The sequence below is a fragment of the Balaenoptera musculus genome, chromosome 6 (genome assembly GCF_009873245.2).
Source record: "Balaenoptera musculus isolate JJ_BM4_2016_0621 chromosome 6, mBalMus1.pri.v3, whole genome shotgun sequence".
Lineage (NCBI taxonomy): Eukaryota > Metazoa > Chordata > Mammalia > Artiodactyla > Balaenopteridae > Balaenoptera > Balaenoptera musculus.
In genome coordinates, this window is record NC_045790.1 from 68,884,211 (window position 1) to 68,905,445 (window position 21,235).

Genomic DNA, 21,235 nt, shown 5'->3' on the forward strand with positions numbered 1-21,235 from the left:
CTTATGGTTTGCTTAATAACATTTTCTTTTCTCTAGCTTAACTTTATTGTAAGAATACAGTATATAACACATATAACATACCAAATATGTGTTAACTGTTTATGTTATCAGTAAGGCTTCTGGTCAACAATAGGCTATTGTTAACTTTTGGGGGAGTCAGAAGTCAAACACAGATTTTTAACTGCTTGGGGGTCTGCACCCCTAACCCCCAAGTTGTTCAAGGCATCACATCTCACATTGCCCTCTATGGTGATTGTTGTGGGACCGGACATTGGTCCAGTTGGGGCAAATAAGGCAAAGAGCTGTCTGTTGTTGTTTTCCTGGAAATTTGGAGGAAGGTTGTTTGGTACTTCCCTCAGTTGAATTTGAGAGAGTATGAAGTCTAGAGCTGTTGCTGCCATGTTGTAGCCATAAGAGAGATGCTAGAGAATTAAGTCTGTGTGAAGGAGGGATGGAGGAGGGGGGAGGGAGGGGGGGGAGAGAGAGGGGGAGAGAGAGGGGGAGGGGGGGTGGGGGAGGGAGAGGGAGGGAGGGGGGGAGAGAGAGAGGGAGAGAGGAGAGAAACAACCGGGTGCTGTAGACATTGATGGAACCTGCAACCAAGCTGTGCCAGAAGCCAGTGAGATTATGTTTTTGGTTATATGAGACAGTATATTCTCCTTTGGCTTAAAAAGTTTGAACTGATTTTCTGCCACTTTCAACTCAGTCTTTACTTACACATGCCCTAAACTCAAATTTCATTTTCTTCATTTCACAGCATATTATAGTATTATACACACTATGGCAATTTTAGTGCTGCGGGGGGGAGATGAGGGTGTCTGAATCGGGGGTTTAGGATATATAATGTAACATTAATTCATCTAATATTTACTGAGTCCCTATTATATTCCATTGCACAAAGAATTCTGAAAAACAAACCAAACTTATAAAAGCAATTAGAAAAACTGCTTTTCTTAGATGTTTTTATTCTCCGATTAGGGCTAGATTTTTGTTATAAATATAATCAATGTTTTTGCATTTCATAGGGAAGAGTCTTCTGTAAATGGTAGGTTCCTTCATTTATACGTAATATTAAAAATGATCCCTTTAGAAATATGCAGAGAGGAATTTTTGACATTTATAGTTTCCCAAATAAATTTAATTTTATACATTCAAATAATACTCTAAGAATTCCTCAGAACTCTTTTTTTCCTTTAAAAAATCATTATTTTATCATTTAATTTGAGTTTCAGTTAGCCTTTAATTTCCATATCCAAAGGGGCTCTAATTGTGTAGCTTTTCTAAGGATGGTAATATTTGGCTTTCTGCTGGGATAGAGTCCAACCTTGACATGGCTTCTAGAAGCATGGACTCTATAGGCATGCAATAGCTGTTATAGTATATTGACTATCATGTCATTAGCTGGCGCCAGCATTTTCCCAACTTCGGAACCATGATTGCTCAAGCCACTTGAGTTGTGCATTGATATCCTTGAGGAAAACCAACCTTTCTCTGTGGTCTTAAGAATTAACACCTAAGTAGTATTCACTTAATCCTCTAGGTCTCAGTCATTGATGTGGCATGATGGATATGTGTAAAATATACTCTTTTAGTTCAAGGCAGAAAATTAACAACTAATTCCCCAAAATGTGTGCAATCAGGTCAATGATTCCCCACCCTAGTTTGGTTTTTATCAACCTAGAGTCCCAGGATACTAAGGAGGATTATTCAATAAATTAAAAAACATATTCCTTAAGCTATTTCTAACATTTCACAAAGCCTAACAGAATTTGTGCAACTTGAGATAGATTGCATGGGCTACATGAAATGTTAGATGTGCTTTTGTTTTGAATTATGTTAACTCAACATACTGATACTAGACAGTTCATGTTGATCAGCAAAATTTGATTGGTAGTTAATTTGGTCTTTAATGAAAAATAGGGAAATAATTTATTCAACAAAAATTTATATCAAGCATCTATCTTATCTTCTTGATGGATAAAATGTTTTAAAACTTAAGATCTTAGCAGTCCTTGAGAGTAAAGAAGTATGGAGCCAGTGATAGTATGTGACCTTCCATCTTATAGATGGAGAAACCAAGCCAAAGAGGTGGAATGACTTTCCCAAGGCACCACTGGCTAGTGGCTAAGCTGGAACAGGAGTCTATAGATATTGATTCTATCTGGTGCTTATCCTTTGATATTAAACATAGGAAAATATCTATGTTAGGGCAGAAATGTAGGCAAAGTAACATCAGGTCAATAGTATTTGCTTTGAGCTTGCTGTCATGACATGGAAAGTGGCATAAGGTAATCTCTGCTAAGGTGCTATGTGATTCTAAGAATCAGCAGTATGAGTAGGTGGAGGTAGCTACTTAACATGGTTCTGAAAGCTTTCCAGCCAGGAAAAATATCTTCCTGCACCAGCTTGGCATAAAACCTAATTCATGTTGAAACACAATCCTCTCGTTTGGAAGTTTTCCTTTCTTCGTTAAAATTCAAGTGAAATATATGCCTTCTTCCAAATTTCTCCAAATTTAATTGCTGTTCTACAAAGTAGAGGTAGCTTCTCTCTAGCTTAGTTTTCCTTTCTACAAACTTCTAGGCTGTCTATTATCTTTTGTCTTTTCTATACTTGAACTTTTCTAAGAAAATCTCAAGGGTGCTAATGGTGATGATATATCTGGGTAGTGAGATGTGAGTATTTTTTAAAATAATCAAATCTTGAAAAATGAACATATATCAGTTTTACAAAAGCAATAAAGTAGCTACTTAAAAATCCAGACTTCTTTAAAACAAATAACGTTAAAGAAATCACATAACCTCTGCATTGTTATCAACATGTGTCACTTCAGCCTTAGTCTTAAGTGCATTTTATTATATTCATATAATTTACAATTTGATATGTAGTATATATGATAATATGCTATTTGCCAGTCATGCTAGGGAAATGTTATAAAAACTAATCCTACTCCTAGAGGTGATGGAGAGAAAGAAGATTAGTATAAATTGCATATGGACAAGATAATATGTTTCATACACTGTTACATCCACAGAGCCTGGCAGAGTGCCTATCGTAATATAGATTTCCAATAAATATTGGCTGAATGAACAAACAGAAGAAAATGTATAGGGACTAGTACCATATTCTCATAAAAATCGGCTCAGTGAGGTTTGAGCCATTTCTCTGTTGCCAGTAAATGCAGAAGTGAGATATTCACAGACATAACTACTGCTACACAGATGATTTTGGGGAGCCAAGGGTGCTCCTTTGATGGGTATGCAATCCTGTGTTCCCACTTAAGAAGTGGAAAAAATCAAGATCATTATGATTTGCTATCTATCAAGGCTTCCTACTCAGGAGCACACAGTTTTAAAAGAAATCCATTTATCCCATCTCAGATTTTTGGTGTGTGTGTTTTTTTCCCTAAAGCATAACGAGCTTGTCAGAGTTTCCATGGTGAACGTGGGGCACCATGGAAACTGATAGATTTAGCTACACGAAAAGAATAAATAAAATAGGCAGGCATTTATTTCACTATGCAATGACAACTTGTCTCCCAGATAGGAGAGGAAAGTGGCTTCTCATTTAACCCGCCTGACCTTCACTCTCTGTGCCTCTTGAAAGTGTGAGTTATTCTCACTGGATCATTTTACTGACTTATGTTGATTGGATTGTTCTTCTCCTCAAGGTGCATTAGTCTTACTTTGGTTTTTCTTCAGGGTAGATCTGTATGTCACTGGCAGCTGTTGAAAAATCATGTACAATGTGAAAGTTGTAGATGACAACCCACAATGTGGTGACCAAATGAGTCATGGCAAAATTGAATGGAAATTCTTCACAGTCTACTGTGATGAGACAATGAGTGAGAATAACTGGAGTTAAAACCCAGGTCTATCCTATACTAATTGGATAGGCAAGCCAACTGCCCTGAACCTCAGTTTCCCCATCTCTGAAATGGTTAAAATACATCCTCTTCCTACTTTATAGGGTTGTTGTGAGGTTCAAAATGAGATAGTAAAAGAGAAAGTTTTTAAAACAGTCAAGCTCTATCTAGCAGGAGAGATTGACCAGCTGCAGGTATAGTTACACTGATAAGGTGATCAAAGTGTCAAAACTGGTCATGCTATGGTCCTGTTCCTTGCTTCACACAATTAGAGGTTCAGTTTCTACTGGTCCCATCCAGTTGTTGTTGAGTTTGAGATCACTTGGCTCCATCTGAAGAAGGGAAAAATGTGATCTTAAGAAATGAAGCTTTTCAACTTTTCTGTATGTTTGAAAATTTTCACAATGAAATGTTAGAAAACTAAATAAATGAAATAAAACTCTTCCTTAAATTCTGGTCCCAGTGAATTGCTCACCATTAGCACACACCCGCTGTTCTCTTCTTTTTTATCACTGAAATATAGACAATAGAGTCATCTCTTGAAATCCAGCATTTATATGTTTATCGAGCAGCTCCTACTGGTCAGACGCTGTGTTAAGGGGGTACAGAGGAAAAAGGGAAGGAAGAAAACATGGTCCTTAAGGAAACAGCAATCTTCTCAGGGAGACAGACGGATAAGGAATACTTACAGCAACCCCACAAACTCAGAGGAGGAGCACTTAACACCTGAGAGAGAGAGGAGGTGTAAAGATTTCCTGGAGGTGGGTGGGAGTGCGCAATTAAGATGAGGGATTTAGCCAGGGGAGAGTGGGCAGTAAAATGAGGCAGGCGCAGTATAAAGTGGTATAAGGGCGCTGCAGGCAGAGAGATCGTGAGCAAAGCAGATGCATGGTATGTGGGATACTGGAAGAAGAGCCTGAAGAAGCAGCCAGGGCTTCAGGAAGCGTCCACGGCAAGGAGAGTCTCTTTTCTTCGGTAGGAAGTGATACGTAGGGGTAGGGCACTGAAAGTGCATACCACCGTTGGATTTCCTTTAGAGAAATTGAGTTGGTGAGGGTTGAAAGGAGCCATTATTGGCAGGGAACAGTGATCCTAGAAAATAGCAGTGAAATGCACATTGAATAATAATCTCTAAGGCTCTTTCAGTTCTAATATTGCATGAATTTAAAATGGGCTACAGAAAGAGCTGATGAATACGAACAGGTATTTCCTTGAGACTTCGGAGGCACAATAAGCACCACTTGTCACATACTTTGCCCTGGTCAGAATAATTATACTAAACCAGAGGCTGGCTTGCCGTATGCTTGAGCTGTGTTTCAAAGGTAAATATAAAAGCTCTGCACTCCTTTCTTCCTCCAAACCTCAGTAGCCTCCAGAACGTTTCCCTAGGGATAACAGGATGGGAGTCAAAATTGCAGGACTAGGAATTTAAAGGAGTCTCCACCCAGGTGAGGATAGTTGGGAAGCCAAGATTTCTTGATGTGTGGCTGAGCTGAGGGTACTGGATCCTGAGCGAGGTGCCTACACCTTGGCTGGGAATGGAAGTGAAATTGTGCCCTGCTTGGAAGAGCTAACACTCACCTGAGAAGTGCTAATGCCATGTCACGTGGAGGCCCATGGCCATATCTTCTGTTTAAGAAGATCAGCTTTATTCAAAGCTACACAATGATTAGTCATTCCATAAGGCCACATGAAACAAAGTCAATAAACATCAAAACACAATTCCCCAGCAATTCCACTACCTCAACAGAATGACTGCCATTGTTTGGTACACTTTTTTAATTCTAGCCATTATGCCCTAGGCTTTTCCTGATTTTAACCATAGCATAAATGCCATTAAAAAAAAAACAAAAAAACTTGACATTTTATTATACGTAATTCCTACAAGATTACATATATCCCGTATTGTTTTCAATAACTGCATAATATTCTACTAAGTAAATAGATTCTAATTCACTAAACTAGACTCAATTGTTGGACATTTAGGTGGCTTTCATTAAAAAATATATTAGCTGTATTTATGTTAGGAAACCAATACATCTTTTAGAAATATTTAATTGATTCCTCTTTTACAATAACAGCCAGACATTTTCTTCACTTTTCTTTCTGAGGTTTGTGTGTACACAAGCCTAGATCAAGAGGATGTTTTCAGTGTTCTGTCTCTTGCGACTGCAAGCAGGGAGTGTGGTCTGCATAATCAGAAGTAAGCGACAGGGAGAAAGGGCTGATGTCTCCCTGAGGCAAGTGCAAAGCTCTCAGCTTCCTGATCTCAGGGCTTCCTAATCTGAGTTCTTGGCAGGTGATCAACCAGCTTGGTGTGCCTGGGACTGAGGAGTTTCCTGCATTGTGAGACTTTCAGTGTTACAGCAAGAAAAGTCCCCATAGTTGGTCACCCTACACCTTGGTAAGGGGGAGGTGAAGGAACTGAGAAGGGAATGAATCATTTATATAAGCTACCCCTGTGTCATAAAAGCAGCAATTCAGAGAAAGCTTGCTCATGCACGGCAATGTGAAACCCTTATCCTTTATGTAGGAGCCAAAATAGATATTTATCTCAGGTTACTGCTCTGCTCCCAGAAAAACCATTCATTCATTCATTCATTCATTCAATATGTATGAAACACCAGGCACTGTTCTAGGTATAAGACTGCTGTTCTTGTGGTGCTTCTATTACTCTGTGTGTGTGTGTACTGGGGGAAGGGAAGCAGAAATAAATGAAAAAGCATAAAATAAATGAGAATGGATATGATAAATGCAATAAAAGAAACAAAATAGTTTAATGCGATAGAAACTGCCAGGGATGGGGACGTGCTATTAGCTTGGTGTTGGAGGGAGGTTACTCTGAAGAGCTGACACTTGAGGCAAACCAGTGATGAGAAGAGCCAGTCATGTGAGTATCCACAGGAGGCATTAGGGGCAGAAGGAGCAGCATGTGCAAAGGCCCTGAGTGGAAACCAGTTCTTCTTCCTGGAGGAACTTAGTAAAGTACTTTGTGCACATACTGTAGGGAAGGAATGCTGACCTAGAATCAGTCTTAGCAACCACGCAGTCCAAGTTCCATTTTCACAAACAAGGATAAGGATGCCGAGTCCCACCTGCACTGACCATAGTCTCTTGATTCCTAATCCAGGACTCTTTCCACCAAGCCATGCCACACTGCCATTTCTGGCTACTTGGCTTGAGTACTTAATTTTCTCCCCCTGTACAACTGGAAGTAAATCAAAGAGATTCATTTATTTTAGGTATGAGAAAAACTGGAATTGGAGTTGTTTGTGGGTGGACACAAGGGCCAAAACATTGGCCTCAGGTGAAGAGAGGAACTTTGGGGTCAAGATTAGCCTCCACCGGTGGGGCCCCCATAATTCTGTAAGACATGCTTTCAGAACATCAGGTTAGGACAAATTCTGCAGCCCACAGAAAATGAAACTGGTTGGTAAAGTAGGCAGCCCTAACAGACCTGTCACCCTGGCACTGAACTTGTGCCCGTTCAGACCTTGTGGTACTACAGGTTGAAAATGTCCAGGGTTTGGCCACAAATAGTCCTAAGAGTTTAAAGGGCAGAGAAAGCAGATAGATGCAACTCTGGGCGTGCCAACTAAAGGAAGGTGGAGGAAGTTGGGGCCCGCGGCAAAAGGAAATTTAATGACCAGTTAAAGGTACAGGGATGGAATCCTGAATTCTCCAGCTCCTTCCTTCATCTCCCGCCCCCTGGGTGGGTGACAACAACCAAGGGTTAAAAGAACCGCAGCGTGAACGGTGATTTTGGAAACTCAAAGAGTTAACGTATCAAAAACTAAAGCAGGGGAGGAGAGACTGGAGCCAACTCACGGGAGAAAAAAATCCTATTGGCATCGAGGAGGCAGGGAGCCAGCCCCTGGGCGCGGTCTGCAGGGGGCAGGCGATCGCGCGGGGAAGCGGGGGCAGGACGAGGCCGGCGCTGGTGCCGGCTTGGCAGCTGCCCGCAGCCGCAGGGAGTCCTCGCCGCGCCTCCGCCCCGGTGCGCCCTCCTTGGGCCGCGGACTCCGCGCTGCGCTCCACCGCTGTCATGTGTGCCGCCCGGATGCCGCCCCTGGCGCACATCTTCCGAGGGACGTTCGTCCACTCCACCTGGACCTGCCCCATGGAGGTGCTGCGGGATCACCTCCTTGGTGTGAGCGACAGCGGCAAAGTAAGCGGGTGCGGGGTCTGGCGCACCCTGACGGGCGGGCGGACAGGTGGAAGGAAGCTCGCCGCGTGAGCCGCGGAGCCCGGAGTTAGCTCCGTGTGGAGCGGGCGCCGCGGCGCCAGAGTTGAACTTGAGCGTTTTGGCTTTGGGAGAACACCGGGAGAGCCCTGGCACTGGGTTCGTGGGCTGGACTGGGAGTAAAGTGTTCCCAGGTGCTGGGAGCCGTGGAGTACGCACACCCACGATTGGTTCGACAGCCATGCAGGCTGTGGTGGCAGGGAGCGAGGCTATGCCCTGCCAAATCTTAAGAGATCATTAATAAACTAGCAGCGCGCTTCATTCATTTTTGTATCTCAGGCGCCTGACACAGTGCCTGGCACCGCCTAGGCGCTCCGTAAATTTGATTGAATTTATTGTGAAAGAAATAACAGAAGGGTCATTTGATCAGTGTTGTTGAGCCCTTTCAGTGCATTGGAATAAGTAAAGAACTGATTTCATTCACCTGATCATTCAGCAAACCATATATGAATGATTCAGACTAGATAACTTGTAATACTAGAAAAGATAGTCTGAGATAAATTACCCACCCAACCCCCCCCCCCCAGCCATTTGCATCAAAGCAAGCAGTTCCATTTTAAGGTTCAAAATGTCTTCTATGAGAGTATCTTTCACACTTATGTTTCCAAAATCAGGATTTCTGCAAACGACATAGGTAACTTGACTCTTCCATACACAACAGTGGTAACTGTATTGGCAGTGGCCTGGCCAGTTTCAGTGGAAGCCATTCCATTTTTAGGAGAAAAATTAAAGATAGAGATGGGTTATTTTTGAGCTTTTCCCCAACTACCGGTTTGGTTAGCATAAGTACACATATTTGGAACTTGTCAGCTTGAAGATACTATTCCTGACTAAAGATGCTTCCAAGTCAGTGACAGTTTTGAATCGTGACTCTTACATTTGGGGATAACTAAACCCTGTTTTCTTTTGGTGCTTAAAAATCTATACTCCCTGTGTATATTCAGGGAGCCTGCTGTTGTGTTTCCAAGGTGATGAAACTCTCAGAGCTCTCCCAAATGGGGAGACTCCAATAAACCCTGAGACTGATGAATTGTTGCCTTGGGTACTTGACCCTCAAGTTTCAGGGACGCCTTAGGCTTGGGACAAGTCCCAAGAAGCAAAGGAAGAGAGACTGCTAAACCAGGGAAAGATTAGAGGTATTTGCTTAATCACAAGGAATTGTTCAACAATTAGGTTTCTTTTTAAAATTTAAATTTTCATTTCCAAGATTTGAATTGGTAGGATAGCAGGTGAGAGAATTGACTAGGGGACTGCCTTTAACCAGTGGAGAGGAGGAAGAAAAGGAAGTAATTTATCTAAAACTTTACCTTTTCTGGGGGTTGCACAGAAGAAGAATAAAAGAGTGTCCTGAACATGAAATTAGTAGTTGAGTCAGGGAGTCTATTTATATCTAAGGAGCATATTGAAGTTATAAATTTAGAAAAATGCCATTCCCCCACAAGATAAAATTAACTAGGAATCAGATACAAAGGTGAGTTAATCAACTGGATTAGATTTACAGTATACAATGTCCTAGTCAGTGAAATGGCAACTGTTTTATCGCTCTCCTGCTAAGTGCAAGGCAGTTAATTCCTGACTGTGTGTAAAGGGTGGACATGTCATATATATTTTAAGACTTGATTTTCTTTCATTTGAAAATGGGACTGCCTCACCTTTAGAGTTGCTGGGATAAACATATTATTCATTTAAAACTTTTCAAGGTTCTTACAGAAAATTATATTCCCATGAAGTAAATAAATATGCAGCTGATCTTTATACTTTTACTGAGCTCCCAAAGCTGTTCTCAAACCTTGGGATGAATCAGAAACATCTGGGGTGTTTGTTAAAATGCCAGTTCCTGGGTGTCGTCTTCAGAGAATCTGAATCTGTAGGCCTGGATTAGGTCCTAGGAAGTGGCATTCCAACAAAGGTCCCAGGAGATTCGGACACAGGTAGTGGATGGATTACATTTTGGGTAACCTCAGTATATAGGTTGTGTGATGCAGCCAGTTATGTGGGGTCTTGGGTGCTCAGTTCTCCGTTTCCAGCCCTGGGCTGGGGTAGCATCTCAGAGAGACGGGACATGATTTCCTCTGTCCTCCCTCTCCCTTCTAGACCTAATCTTTCATTTCATTTAGGCCCAGAGAATGGTAATGATTAACTGCTTTTAGTTCATTAATTAAAACTCATTCAAAATTAGGTTAATTTTAAAAAAAATTCTCTAGTCAATATTTTAGTATTGGGCATTTTGAATTCAGAGTTAGTTTTTCTCCTCAAGTGGCATGTAGCTTTTTGAAAGAAAAACTCCAGCATGTGTAATTCATTTGCAGATAGGTAATTAATTGTGAGACACTGTGTGCTCAAATATTACTAAATTATCTGATTCTTCCAGCAGGGTCAGGTTGACTTTAAAGATAGGTAAAGATGTCTTGGGTCTTTTAAGCACACTTAGCTGAAAGCAACAGCAAGGAAGAGAATCATTTTGGAAGTAGTGCCCTGGGGTAGCAGGAGCAAGTCCTATGGAGACCTGAGTTCAAGTCAGGTCTCCACCACCTACATGTTCAAAGTCCATGGGTGAGACCTTAACCTCTCTGAGCCTCAATTTCCTCACTTGTAGAATCAGATACTTTTGCTAAGGATTAAATGAGATAATGTATGAAAATTCCTGTCACTTAGTGGATACGCAACACATACCATGTTCATTTTGTCCCCTTCCTTCCCTCTGTGCCTAGCAAATCCTTAACCTCTTGCTCACTGTAGCATTTTTGCATATTTCCACATGGTGGCACCCATGCAGGCCAACAGGTAGAGAAGGAAGCCATGGCCTGGGATGAAATATGTGGGAAGTGGGGGAGGTCACTGGACCTCTGGTGTGCAGCCTCACTGCTCATGCCATTGACCCTCTGGGACACAAAGATGCAACTAGGAAGAAAGATCTAAACAGCAGTTGCTGCCAGTTCGCTAGCACATCATTTTCAGTGTCTCTTTTAGTCTTCAGTGTGATTATCTCCTCTTAAAGTTGGGAAAGTTGAGACTTGAAAAATCATGCATCCAGAGACGGATTTTGAATTAACATGGCCAAAGCCCATATTCTCTCTCTCTCTCTCTTTTTTTAATTGGGGTATAGTTGCTTTACAATGCTGTGTCATATTCTGCTGTGGCCACCGCAGAGGACGGAGCTGAGCTCCCTGTGCTATACAGCAGGTTCCCACTAGCTATCTACTGTACACATGGTAGTGTATATATGTCAATCCTAACCTCCCAATTCATCCCACCCCCTTCCCCACCAGTGTCCACACATCCGTTTTCTACGTCTGCATCTCTGTTCCTGCCCTGCAAATTGGTTCATCTGTACCATTTTTCTAGAGTCCACATATATGCGTTAATATAAAATATTTGTTTTTCCCTTTCTGACTTACTTCACTCTGTATGACAGACTCTAGGTCCATCCACATCTCTACAAATGACCCAATTTTGTTCCTTTTTCAGAATGGCCATCATCAAAAAATCTACAAACAATAAACGCTGGAGAGGGTGTGGACAAAAGGGAACCCTCTTGCACTGTTGGTGGGAATGTAAATTGATACAGCTACTATGGAGAAGAGTGTGGAGGTTCCTTAAAAAGCTAAAAATAGAATTACCATATGACCCAGCAATCCCCACTACTGAGCATATACCCTGAGAAAACCATAATTCAAAAAGACACATGCACCCCAATGTTCATTGCAGCTCTATTTACAATAGCCAGGACATGGAAGCCCATATTCTATTTACTAGAGTAGCCTACCTCCCTGAGGCACAGTCCCTGACCTCAGTGAACTTGCACTTTTAGCAAGGGAGCTTAGAATTTTACCTGTAATAAAAGTGGATTGATTCCTGAACCAAAGACTGGGCTCATTGCTGGAGATACACTGATGAATGAAATATGCAAACTCTGCCCTGCCCTTGTGAGGTTGATCATCTCGTGATTAACAGAATCTGCTATGACCTGTCAGAACTTGAACTAATCTGGGAGGTAGGGAAGAGCCTTCTAGGTAGAGGGAATAGCCTGTGCAAAGGCCCTGGGGTAGGAAGGAATGAAAACATCAAGGTGGTCAGAATCCAAAGTTCTAGGAGAGGATAACACAATGTAAATCTGGAGAGGTAGGCAGGGCATAGGGAGTTGGGGGAGGGATTGTGCCATGACCAAATTTTGCATTTTTTTTTTAAAGATCATTTTAGCTTCAGGATAAAGAATGCATTGGAGAGGAGTTAAGTGCAGGCAAGGAGATCAGATAGGATCCTGTTGCAGTAGTTTAGGTGAAATGGGATGTGGCTTAGAAGAGAGAGGCAGTGTAATGTATCAATTAAGAAATGAACTCTCAAGAGTACTTCTATCACTTATTACCTATGTGAATTTGAATAAGTTACTTAACAATTCTACTTCCAAGTTTCCTCATGTATAAAATGATTACTATAATCTACCTCACTGAGCTATTGAAAAGACTAAATGAATTAATAATTGTAAAGTGCATAGAATAATGCCTTGCAGCATAGCACATGCCCAGTAAACATCAGCAGTTATTATCAGCAATGGAGATGGAAAGAGGTGGACAGAATTGGTAACTATTTAGGTCAAATTAATTGGATTTGATGATAGGATTAGAAAGATGTTTGTGAATGTATTAAATAGTATGGTGGGATACAAATTGGTTGGTGATAGGAAAAACTTGATGAAGGAAGCCAAAATTGAACTGGACATTAAAGAACACACAGGACTTGAACATGCAGAAGAGGGTTAAATAGCCCTGGTTAAGGGAAATGAGTCAATGTTCTGTAATTTCTAAAACTGCTAGGAGGAGCAAGAGTTGTGTTTCACCTGTGACTGCATCATCACCTTGCTCTACCAGGAGTTATCATAGTCTGAATCACAAATCTTAGTGGTTGTGTGTCATCTTTTCCTTCTGCTTGGGCAGGTGAAGACCCGTCTTCCTATAAGCTCAAGACCTCAGGATATCTTATCATTTTGAAGCGGGAATTTGGGATAAGCTATCCCTTCTGAGGCTGCTGAATCAGGGCTTCACTTTCATCAGAAACGTGTTCGTGCCCAAGGATCACATTATCATCCTGTAAATTCCCATTTTCTGGAAGGCAGATTGCTTTGTTCAAAATGCTCATGGCAGACCCTGTTGGTTACCCACTCACTAGCCATAACCACTTCTTCCTTATTAACACTTCCTGAGTTTGATAGCCTGCAATATACTTGGCTCATGGATAGATCATGGTGTAAGCCAGTCATAGTAATCATAATCCTGTTTGCTGGATACTTATTTTTCCAGTTTCCAGGTAGCTAAGGGTGGCCAGTGATGCCATTCCAGCATTCAGGAAGTCATCTCAGGGGCTTCTGGGAAATATTTTTTTCCCTAATAAATAGACACAGATGTGGGAAGAGAAGTCCTTCATTTTTTGGATACTTTCATGCGAGGAGTGGAGCTGCTGCCACCACTGTTTGAGACTATGAGGAAAAAATTAAGAGGTTTTCAGAGGCACCAACCTAGTCCCTCTTTGAACATCATTGAATACATACGTGAATAATATTGAGTAGTTAACGGTCCCTGGAGCTGCCTACTACCTTGACTTCTTTTGCGAGATAATGAAATGTCTTTATTGTCTACCCTTCTGTCAATTGCAGCTCAAAGCACCTCTAACAATTATACCACTTTTTCAAAGAATCATATTATTTTTCAAAGGACTGCTAGCTGCCTTCTCCTTTTTCCGTTTCTGTCTTCTCCTTATTTGCCAAAAATGTCAGTGTCTTTCCAGGCACCCATATCAGTATTCAGGTCCCCCCAGTTATCCCCTGGGGTATCTTTGTGCACACCCTTTCCATTTTCATTGGCCCTGTCCAGCCTTCCATTGCCTCTTGCCTGAAGTATTACAGGAACCTCCTAACCGTTTTCTCTTCCCCCATTCTAATATCTCTTCCACATTACTGACAGTTACTTTCCTGGAGCATGGGTAGTGTCATGTATCTTCTCTTTTGCAACTACCTATGGCTCTCTATTGCCTCTAAGATCCAAATGCCCCAGGAAGATATTTTAGACATGACTTTGGCCCTAACCTGCTTTCCTAATACTTCCTCCTGTTCCATCCTTCTCTCTTGCAAATAGGAGTAGGATTACCATGAGGTATCCACAAGCTGAGGGATATCTATCCATGCCAATTTCTCACTGTTTCCCAGCACATCACATCTTTTTACACCTCCACCTTGTTGGTGCCAATCCCTCAGCCTGGAATAGTCCTCCTTTATATAATCCCTTTTCCATTCCACCTCTGTCAAAATGAAATCTTGCTTTTCCTCCAAGGCCCAGTTCTGATGTCCCCTTCTTCCCAAAAGCTTCTCTGGCGACCGTCCCCCAGTTGAAATAAATTACCTTTTGTTTTTCCATAAAATTTGCATATATATTCACACCAGTGTTTTCCTGGTGGTTAAGAGCATGGCTTCTGGAGTCAGATTATGTGGATTCAAACCCCAGCTCTGCCACTTACTTGGAAACATTTCCTAACATATTTGAGCCTTGGTACCCTCACTTATAAAATGTGGACAACAGCACCCTGAAGAAGAGGTAAGGCAGACGAGATAGTGTATGTAAAGCACTCGGCATATAGTAATTGCTCAGTAAATACTGGCCATTGTTATTATTTTTCTCTCGCTAAAGTGATTATTTAACTTTTGCCTTTTTTTTTTTTAATTAATTAATTTATTTTGGGCTGCATTGGGACTTTGTTGCTGAGCGCCGGCTGGCTTTCTCTAGTTGCCGCGAGCAGGGGTTGCTCTTCGTTGTGGTGCACGGGCTTCTCATTGTGGTAGCTTTTCTTGTTGTGGAGCACAGGCTCTAGGCACGTGGGCCTCAGTAGTTGTGGCACACGGGGTCAGTAGTTGTGACTCGCAGGCTCTAGAGCACAGGCTCAGTAGTTGTGGTGCACGGGCTTAGTTGCTCCGCGGCACGTGGGATCTTCCCGGACCAGGGCTTGAACCCATGCCCCCTGCATTGGCAGGCAGATTCTTAACCAACTGCGCCACCAGGGAAGTCCTCACTTTTGCCTTTGATTATACTTAGCTTTATAGAATGTTCTCACTCATTGAACTGATTTAAAGTTCTTTGACAAATGGGAGGTGAACTGGAGAGAAGGTAACGTTTATTAAGTCATAATTTGTGTCAGACACTCTGCCAGATTCTTTATACGTCAGCAGTTCTGAGATGAGACATCATCATCATCATCATCATCATCATCATCGTCATCATCATCATCATCAATCTTCTTCTTCTTCATGATCCCTACTCTACAAATGAGGAAATGGAGGGTCAGCTAGTTAGTTGACTTGACTGCAGTCACGGTGAGTAAGTGGCAAAACCAAGAATCACACCCAAGTCCGTCTAATTTCCAAGGTTCGTGCTCTTTCCAGGAGTTCTGGCTGCCTCCTGTCATGAGGAGGGCTGACACTCTATTGTCTTTAAGGCTCCTCAACATTGTCTTATTGTTTTAACACAAAGTAGGTGATCAGAAAAGTGTTTTGAAAGTGATGTGTAGTACAAAGACATTTGTGTGTGATGATTTAAAAAAAAGACATTTCTAATTCCAGAGTTCTGTTTTGTTTTTTTTTTAAAGCACTATTTGACTTATTCTTCGAGGCCTTGAAGCAACACTACTGGGCATGACTGGAGTTTGCCGCCCTTCTGGTTCTGTAAAGTTGTCTGTTAATTCCTGGAATTTCTTGGCAGTCTGGTTGATTCAGCGCTGTGGCTGTGAGGCAGCATAGGTGTTGGTGTATCTGACACATGGCTGACTGGGAGCTTCTGACAGGTGCAGAGGTGGTGGGCAGGATCTCCTGCAGGCCTATGGCATGCCCATTCACTTAATGGGCATTGATCTGACTATTTAGGGATAAAGGCCAGGTGGACTTCCCTTACCTGCAAGAAGAGAATCCAATCGGTCATGTGTTTACAACCCCCTTTTTGTAGAAAGGATTTAAGGCAGCTCTAGAGGGCACAGGCAAGTGGTGATGCTTTTATACATTTAAGGGAGAAGAGTCAGTTGTTGACATAAAACAAAGCTAGGAATTAGATTTAAAATGCATCTCGAAATGACCTACACTCTTATTGGCCTCTAACTTTCCTAGGTGCCAGCCATTAAAAGGACACGTGTTACCTAGCTGGCAATATCTGTACTAAAAGCAGTTGCTCAAGAGGAACACCCCTGTTCTTGATGCTGAGTTCGGATGGGAATTTCTCCTAGATGGACACTGTCTCTTATAATTATGCTTAACAACTTTCCAGTGCAAGGTAGCATTTCATAGGATTGCCTCTCTTGAGCTGAAGATGTGACAGGAAGAAGGGGGTCCATAAAACTATTCTGTAGTGCTGAAGCTGTGGGGAGGGGACAGTGGGAGGTGGTCCAGGTACCCAGGTCTTGGCTGTTCTGAAATGTCCTAGAGATGGACTTCAGGATGTCAGAGGGGTGGCAGGACTCCATGTCTTCCAGGTACTGCTAAGAGTGGTCCTTTGGATGGGGTTATGATGAACACCAAGAGGGAGGAGCCTAGTAGTTATTGGCATAAGCCTGGAGTGCAGTTTGTTTCGTGTTGCCAGTAAAATTCAGAACCACCTACCTTTACTGCTAATCCAACTTTGTGGATGTTGAGGAGCCTCACAAGAGACTATTCAATAATTTCAAACCCATTGACATTGGTGAGAAATCCATTTCCATGGTGGCCGTGGCTGCCCTTTGTGACCACACGATGCTACACTTGGGTGCTAATCCCAGCCATCTGTCTGCCATTACTATGCTGTTCTGTCCAGGCTGGAAAGGGCTTTCCTCTAGGTCAGCTCAGTGGCAACTCCACACCCCTGTGCTGTTTGTTCTAGAACAACTCATACAGACTGCTGTGGTCACACTGGTCTTAATATTTAGCTCCCACTCTAGGGAGGAGAACAATGTGTTATTCTTTCCCGGTGCATCCAAGGCACTAAGAAAACAAAATACAAGATAAATTCTCAGTTGGTCACTCAACTACAACAGTAAGTTTTAAAAATGAGTTCCATGGTATATTTAAATTATGATTTTAAAAGTTTGATCAATAAAAATATAAGTAGCACATTTGTTATGTTAAGCAGATGTGCATTAAAATACTATAACATGAATAAAAAGGAAATAATTTTGTGTGTAAGTCATCTTCTTACATTGCATTGGGTTTCTAGCCCATGACACTGGGTTATAAACTCATAGACAGGAGGTACATTGATGGTGCTATTGCTCACATTAACAACTACAATAATATTGAACATTTATTAGACACTTGTTATGTGCTAGGTTCTGTACTCAGTGCTTTGCAAAGCATAATTCTCCTGACTACTTTATGAGGTGAAACTATTACCGATTCCTGATTAGGTTCTTTCCCTACCTGGTTATTGTTCATATCAATAAGGTGAAATTACTTTTTTAGTAGCAAACAGAAACTTTATTCGTTGGCCAAAGAGTGGAGACGGAGGAGCTCATGCTCTAAAATCACCTTCTCCCCATTACAGGCAAGGCGAAATTCCTATAGAAAAAGGTGAAGGAGGCTATGGGGCACGGGCATCTTTTATTATCCTGACTTGTGGAAAGGGGTGGTGATTTTCCAGAATGCAGCCCACGCCTATTTTCAGCCCTTGTATGGTCCTTCAGTGTCTGGGTCAGAAGTGGGTTTAACCAGCATGGCGCAGGTGGGAAGAGATCTTATTACAGTGAGACGGTAATGAGCTGTAGAGAGACCTTTGTTCCAATTTTTAATTCGGCTAGCTTATGCCAGTTTCTTGTGGTTAAGCGCTCTTGTTCTAATTATGTAAAAACAACTAGAAGATACAGTCAGTTTTTGGTTTTCTGCAAGTTTGCCTGGAGTAGAGAGTTTACCAGAAGTGGGGCACTTCTTTGTCTCCTTGCCTGAGACAGGTGCACTTGTGCTTTACAGAGACAGTTTAGGTACAGATTAAGGACCCTTGACCTCATCCCCTGGGTGACAATACTTTTCCTTATTTTATTGACAAGGAAACTGAGACTCAGAGTGTAAATCCTAACTTTGAAATAAACATCTGATTACTCTACATTGGATGACTTCTCTCTCCTAAAGCCACTGTGTAGCTCTTTGTTTTCAGATAGTCAAATGGCAAAGTTATAATAGCGTTCTGTACTTAAATTGTTAATACCAATTTAATCCCTAAGATTAAAGGTGAAGACAGATTCATCTCTTCTGATACATTTTTTAAGACTGAGCAATAGGGAATTTACTGGCAGTCCGGTGGTTAGCACTCTGCACTCTCACTGCCGAGGGCCCAGGTTTAATCCCTGGTTGGGGATCTAAGATCCCACAGCCACAAGGCGTGGACAGAAAAAAAAAGAAAAAGACTGAGCAATAAATGTTGATCATCTCCCCCAAAATCTTACTTTGACATTATTTCCTACCTTCTAAAAAGCCTTACCCTTTTCCTTTATGAAAGCGTTGTTTCATTGACGTTATTACACTAACTTATTGACTCTAAAGGATAAATTACATTAACTTTATTTTTTTTCTTTTTTAAAGTATTTGATATATTTTAAGCATCAAACAATAGACTACATGCTGTGTTAGATATTTTATCTTTTATCACATTAATACTCTACAATCATATGAGGTAGATTTTTTTTCTCTTATATTGGAGTAGAGTTGATTAACATTAACTTTAAATTTAACTTCTAATTGAGATCTGTTTTTCAAAATCTTTTGACTGTTGAAGTTGGTGCCTTTGCTTGTGAAATGGTGATTTGTTTTTCATGAATTAGTTATTCATGCACTGTTACCTGAAACCGTTTCATAATAAATACCCTTCATGCCTTCTCTTCTCATCATGGTTCTGCTCAGGTTGGCATCACCATTAGACCTGCTTATATAGTCACAATGCTTTTTCTCTTCTCAGCCTGTTACTGGGTTTTAAAAAATTATTTTGACAGAATGAACTTTCCTCAGTAACCTCCACCTGAAAACCCAGCTGTGTTGATCTCAATTTATCAACCAGCTATTGATTCGTGAGTTAAAAAAACTTTGAAGGCTAAACAATTATAAGGTAATTCTAATTTAAAGTGAGTCCTTCTAGACTTACATATACTGATATAGGAATTTTAAGAACCCAAAGATTTCCCAATAGTTTAAATGGACAAAAAACTGTATCGTATGACCATACAACACTCTCCATTCACCCACACACTTATGTACACACATATAAAACACATTTCTGGGAGGCAATATTAAAATTAAAAACCTAAATAACATTTAGTTTTGTAGAGTAGGATTGGAGAGTTGGGGATGTGGAGAAGAATTTTCATGTTCCACTTTATAACTTTCTGCATTATTAGTTTTTGTTTTATAATTTTCCATAAAATTCACCATTTTAAAGTGTACAATTTAGTGTCATTTATCACATTCACAATGTTGTACAACCATCAGCACTATCTAGTTCCAGAATATGTTCATCACCCCCAAAGGGAAACCCATTAACCATGAAGCAGTCCCTCCCTATTCCTCCCCTCCTTCCCCTGAGCAACCACTAATTTGCTTTCTGTTTCTATAAATTTGCCTATTCTGGATATTTTATATAGATGGATACATACAATGTGTAACCTTTGTGTCTGGCTTTTTTCACTTAATGTTTTCAAGGTTCACTCATGTTGTGGCATGTGTCAGAACTCCTCTCCTTTTTATGGCTGATTAATAGTCCATGGTATAGATATACAACATTGTGTTTATTCATTCATCAGTTGATGGACATTTGAATTGTTTCTACCTTTTGCCTATTGTCAACAGTGCTACTGTGAACATTCATGTGCAAGTTTTTAAAACCAATTTATTGTTTAAAGTCGTTTTATGGTTCCACGTTGCTTAACTGTGGGATAATTCCTGGCCTAGCCTTGCTAACTGATTGCCCCACCTTTCATATTGTTTACGCCCTTGTGTCTTTGTTTATGCTCCTCCTTCACCTTCCTTCTGCTGGTTGAATGTACCTTAGAAACTAGTTTAAATGTTACTTCCTCAAGGAGGTCATGGCCGACATTGCTCCCTGCCATCCGTTTGCAGGCGGAGCTGAACCTGAACCTGGCTTCTTTGTGCCTCAGTTTGTGCTTGGCACCTCTTTGTGGCTCTTTATTTTGTGGGTCTCTCCTATAACCCAACCTTGAAGGCAGGGGCCATGACTTGATCACTTTTGTATTCACGGCTCCTAGCACATGGTAGGTAGGCACTCAGATGAATATTTGTTAGATAAACGATTCTTGGATTTTTTTTTTTTACTGCAGGATAACCAGGTTGGAAAAGTTCACTTTAGGATCACCAAAATGTACAGCCAACGAAAAATATCTTCCAAATAATTGTTTGAATAAGAACTCTGGGTTTTTCTAATCTGGATGTTTGATACAATGTACTTGGCCACTGGGAGCTATAATTAGTTTCATGTCCTAGTGAGTAATTAAGAACCTTGGAAGAGTAGATTCTAATTGGAACTCTGAGACCTCATAAAGTTTTCAAATGCCTTTAACTTGGACTGTGTTAAGGATCTGGAATAATGCAGATTATATAGGCCTGCTTTCTCCCTTTGGTTTTATATTATGGTTTAAGTGTTCACTTCTTCATAAAATGGTAATTTACTTGAAATGTTGCTTGTAAATTGCCACTTACAATTTACAGTCCTGGAACATGGTAGACCCTCCGAAAACAATAGCTCTTATTATCCATCCCCTGCCCCTCACAGTACTTGGTGCTTTAGCACAAAATCAGCATTCAATAAATGCTTCTGAGTAAAAGAATGAACAGAATGGGCTGCTATACTGAGAGTACACTATTCCTTTTGACCCTCAGATAGTCCTGGCTGTGTAGGCAGGAAATAGTTAATCAACATGCTCAGCTTGTTGTAGCCAATATCTGTGAAGGTGCAACAGAAGAAGTAACATTGTTAATGCCTTCCAAGAGTGGGACAGATTTTTTTCTTTGTGCTATTTAACTTGGAAGTTGTTTCCCTCCTGCCATGTGGAGGGTGGTCTTATGTAAACCCTAACTATTTTTTGAAGTGCAAAAACACAGGGAGAAACCGTTCCAGCTCCCTGGG

The 21,235-nt window shown here is 41.2% G+C and overlaps 1 protein-coding gene across 1 annotated transcript in view; it reads left to right on the forward strand.

The window, feature by feature from the left end:
• Window positions 1–7,827: 7,827 nt before the first annotated feature.
• Window positions 7,828–21,235, forward strand: part of GDA (guanine deaminase) — a 122,760-nt gene continuing 109,352 nt past the window's right edge. The window contains exon 1 of the mRNA XM_036855917.1: window positions 7,828–8,033. Coding sequence (XP_036711812.1) covers window positions 7,911–8,033 — 123 coding nt within the window. The 5' untranslated portion in view covers window positions 7,828–7,910. The remainder of the gene's footprint in view (window positions 8,034–21,235) is intronic.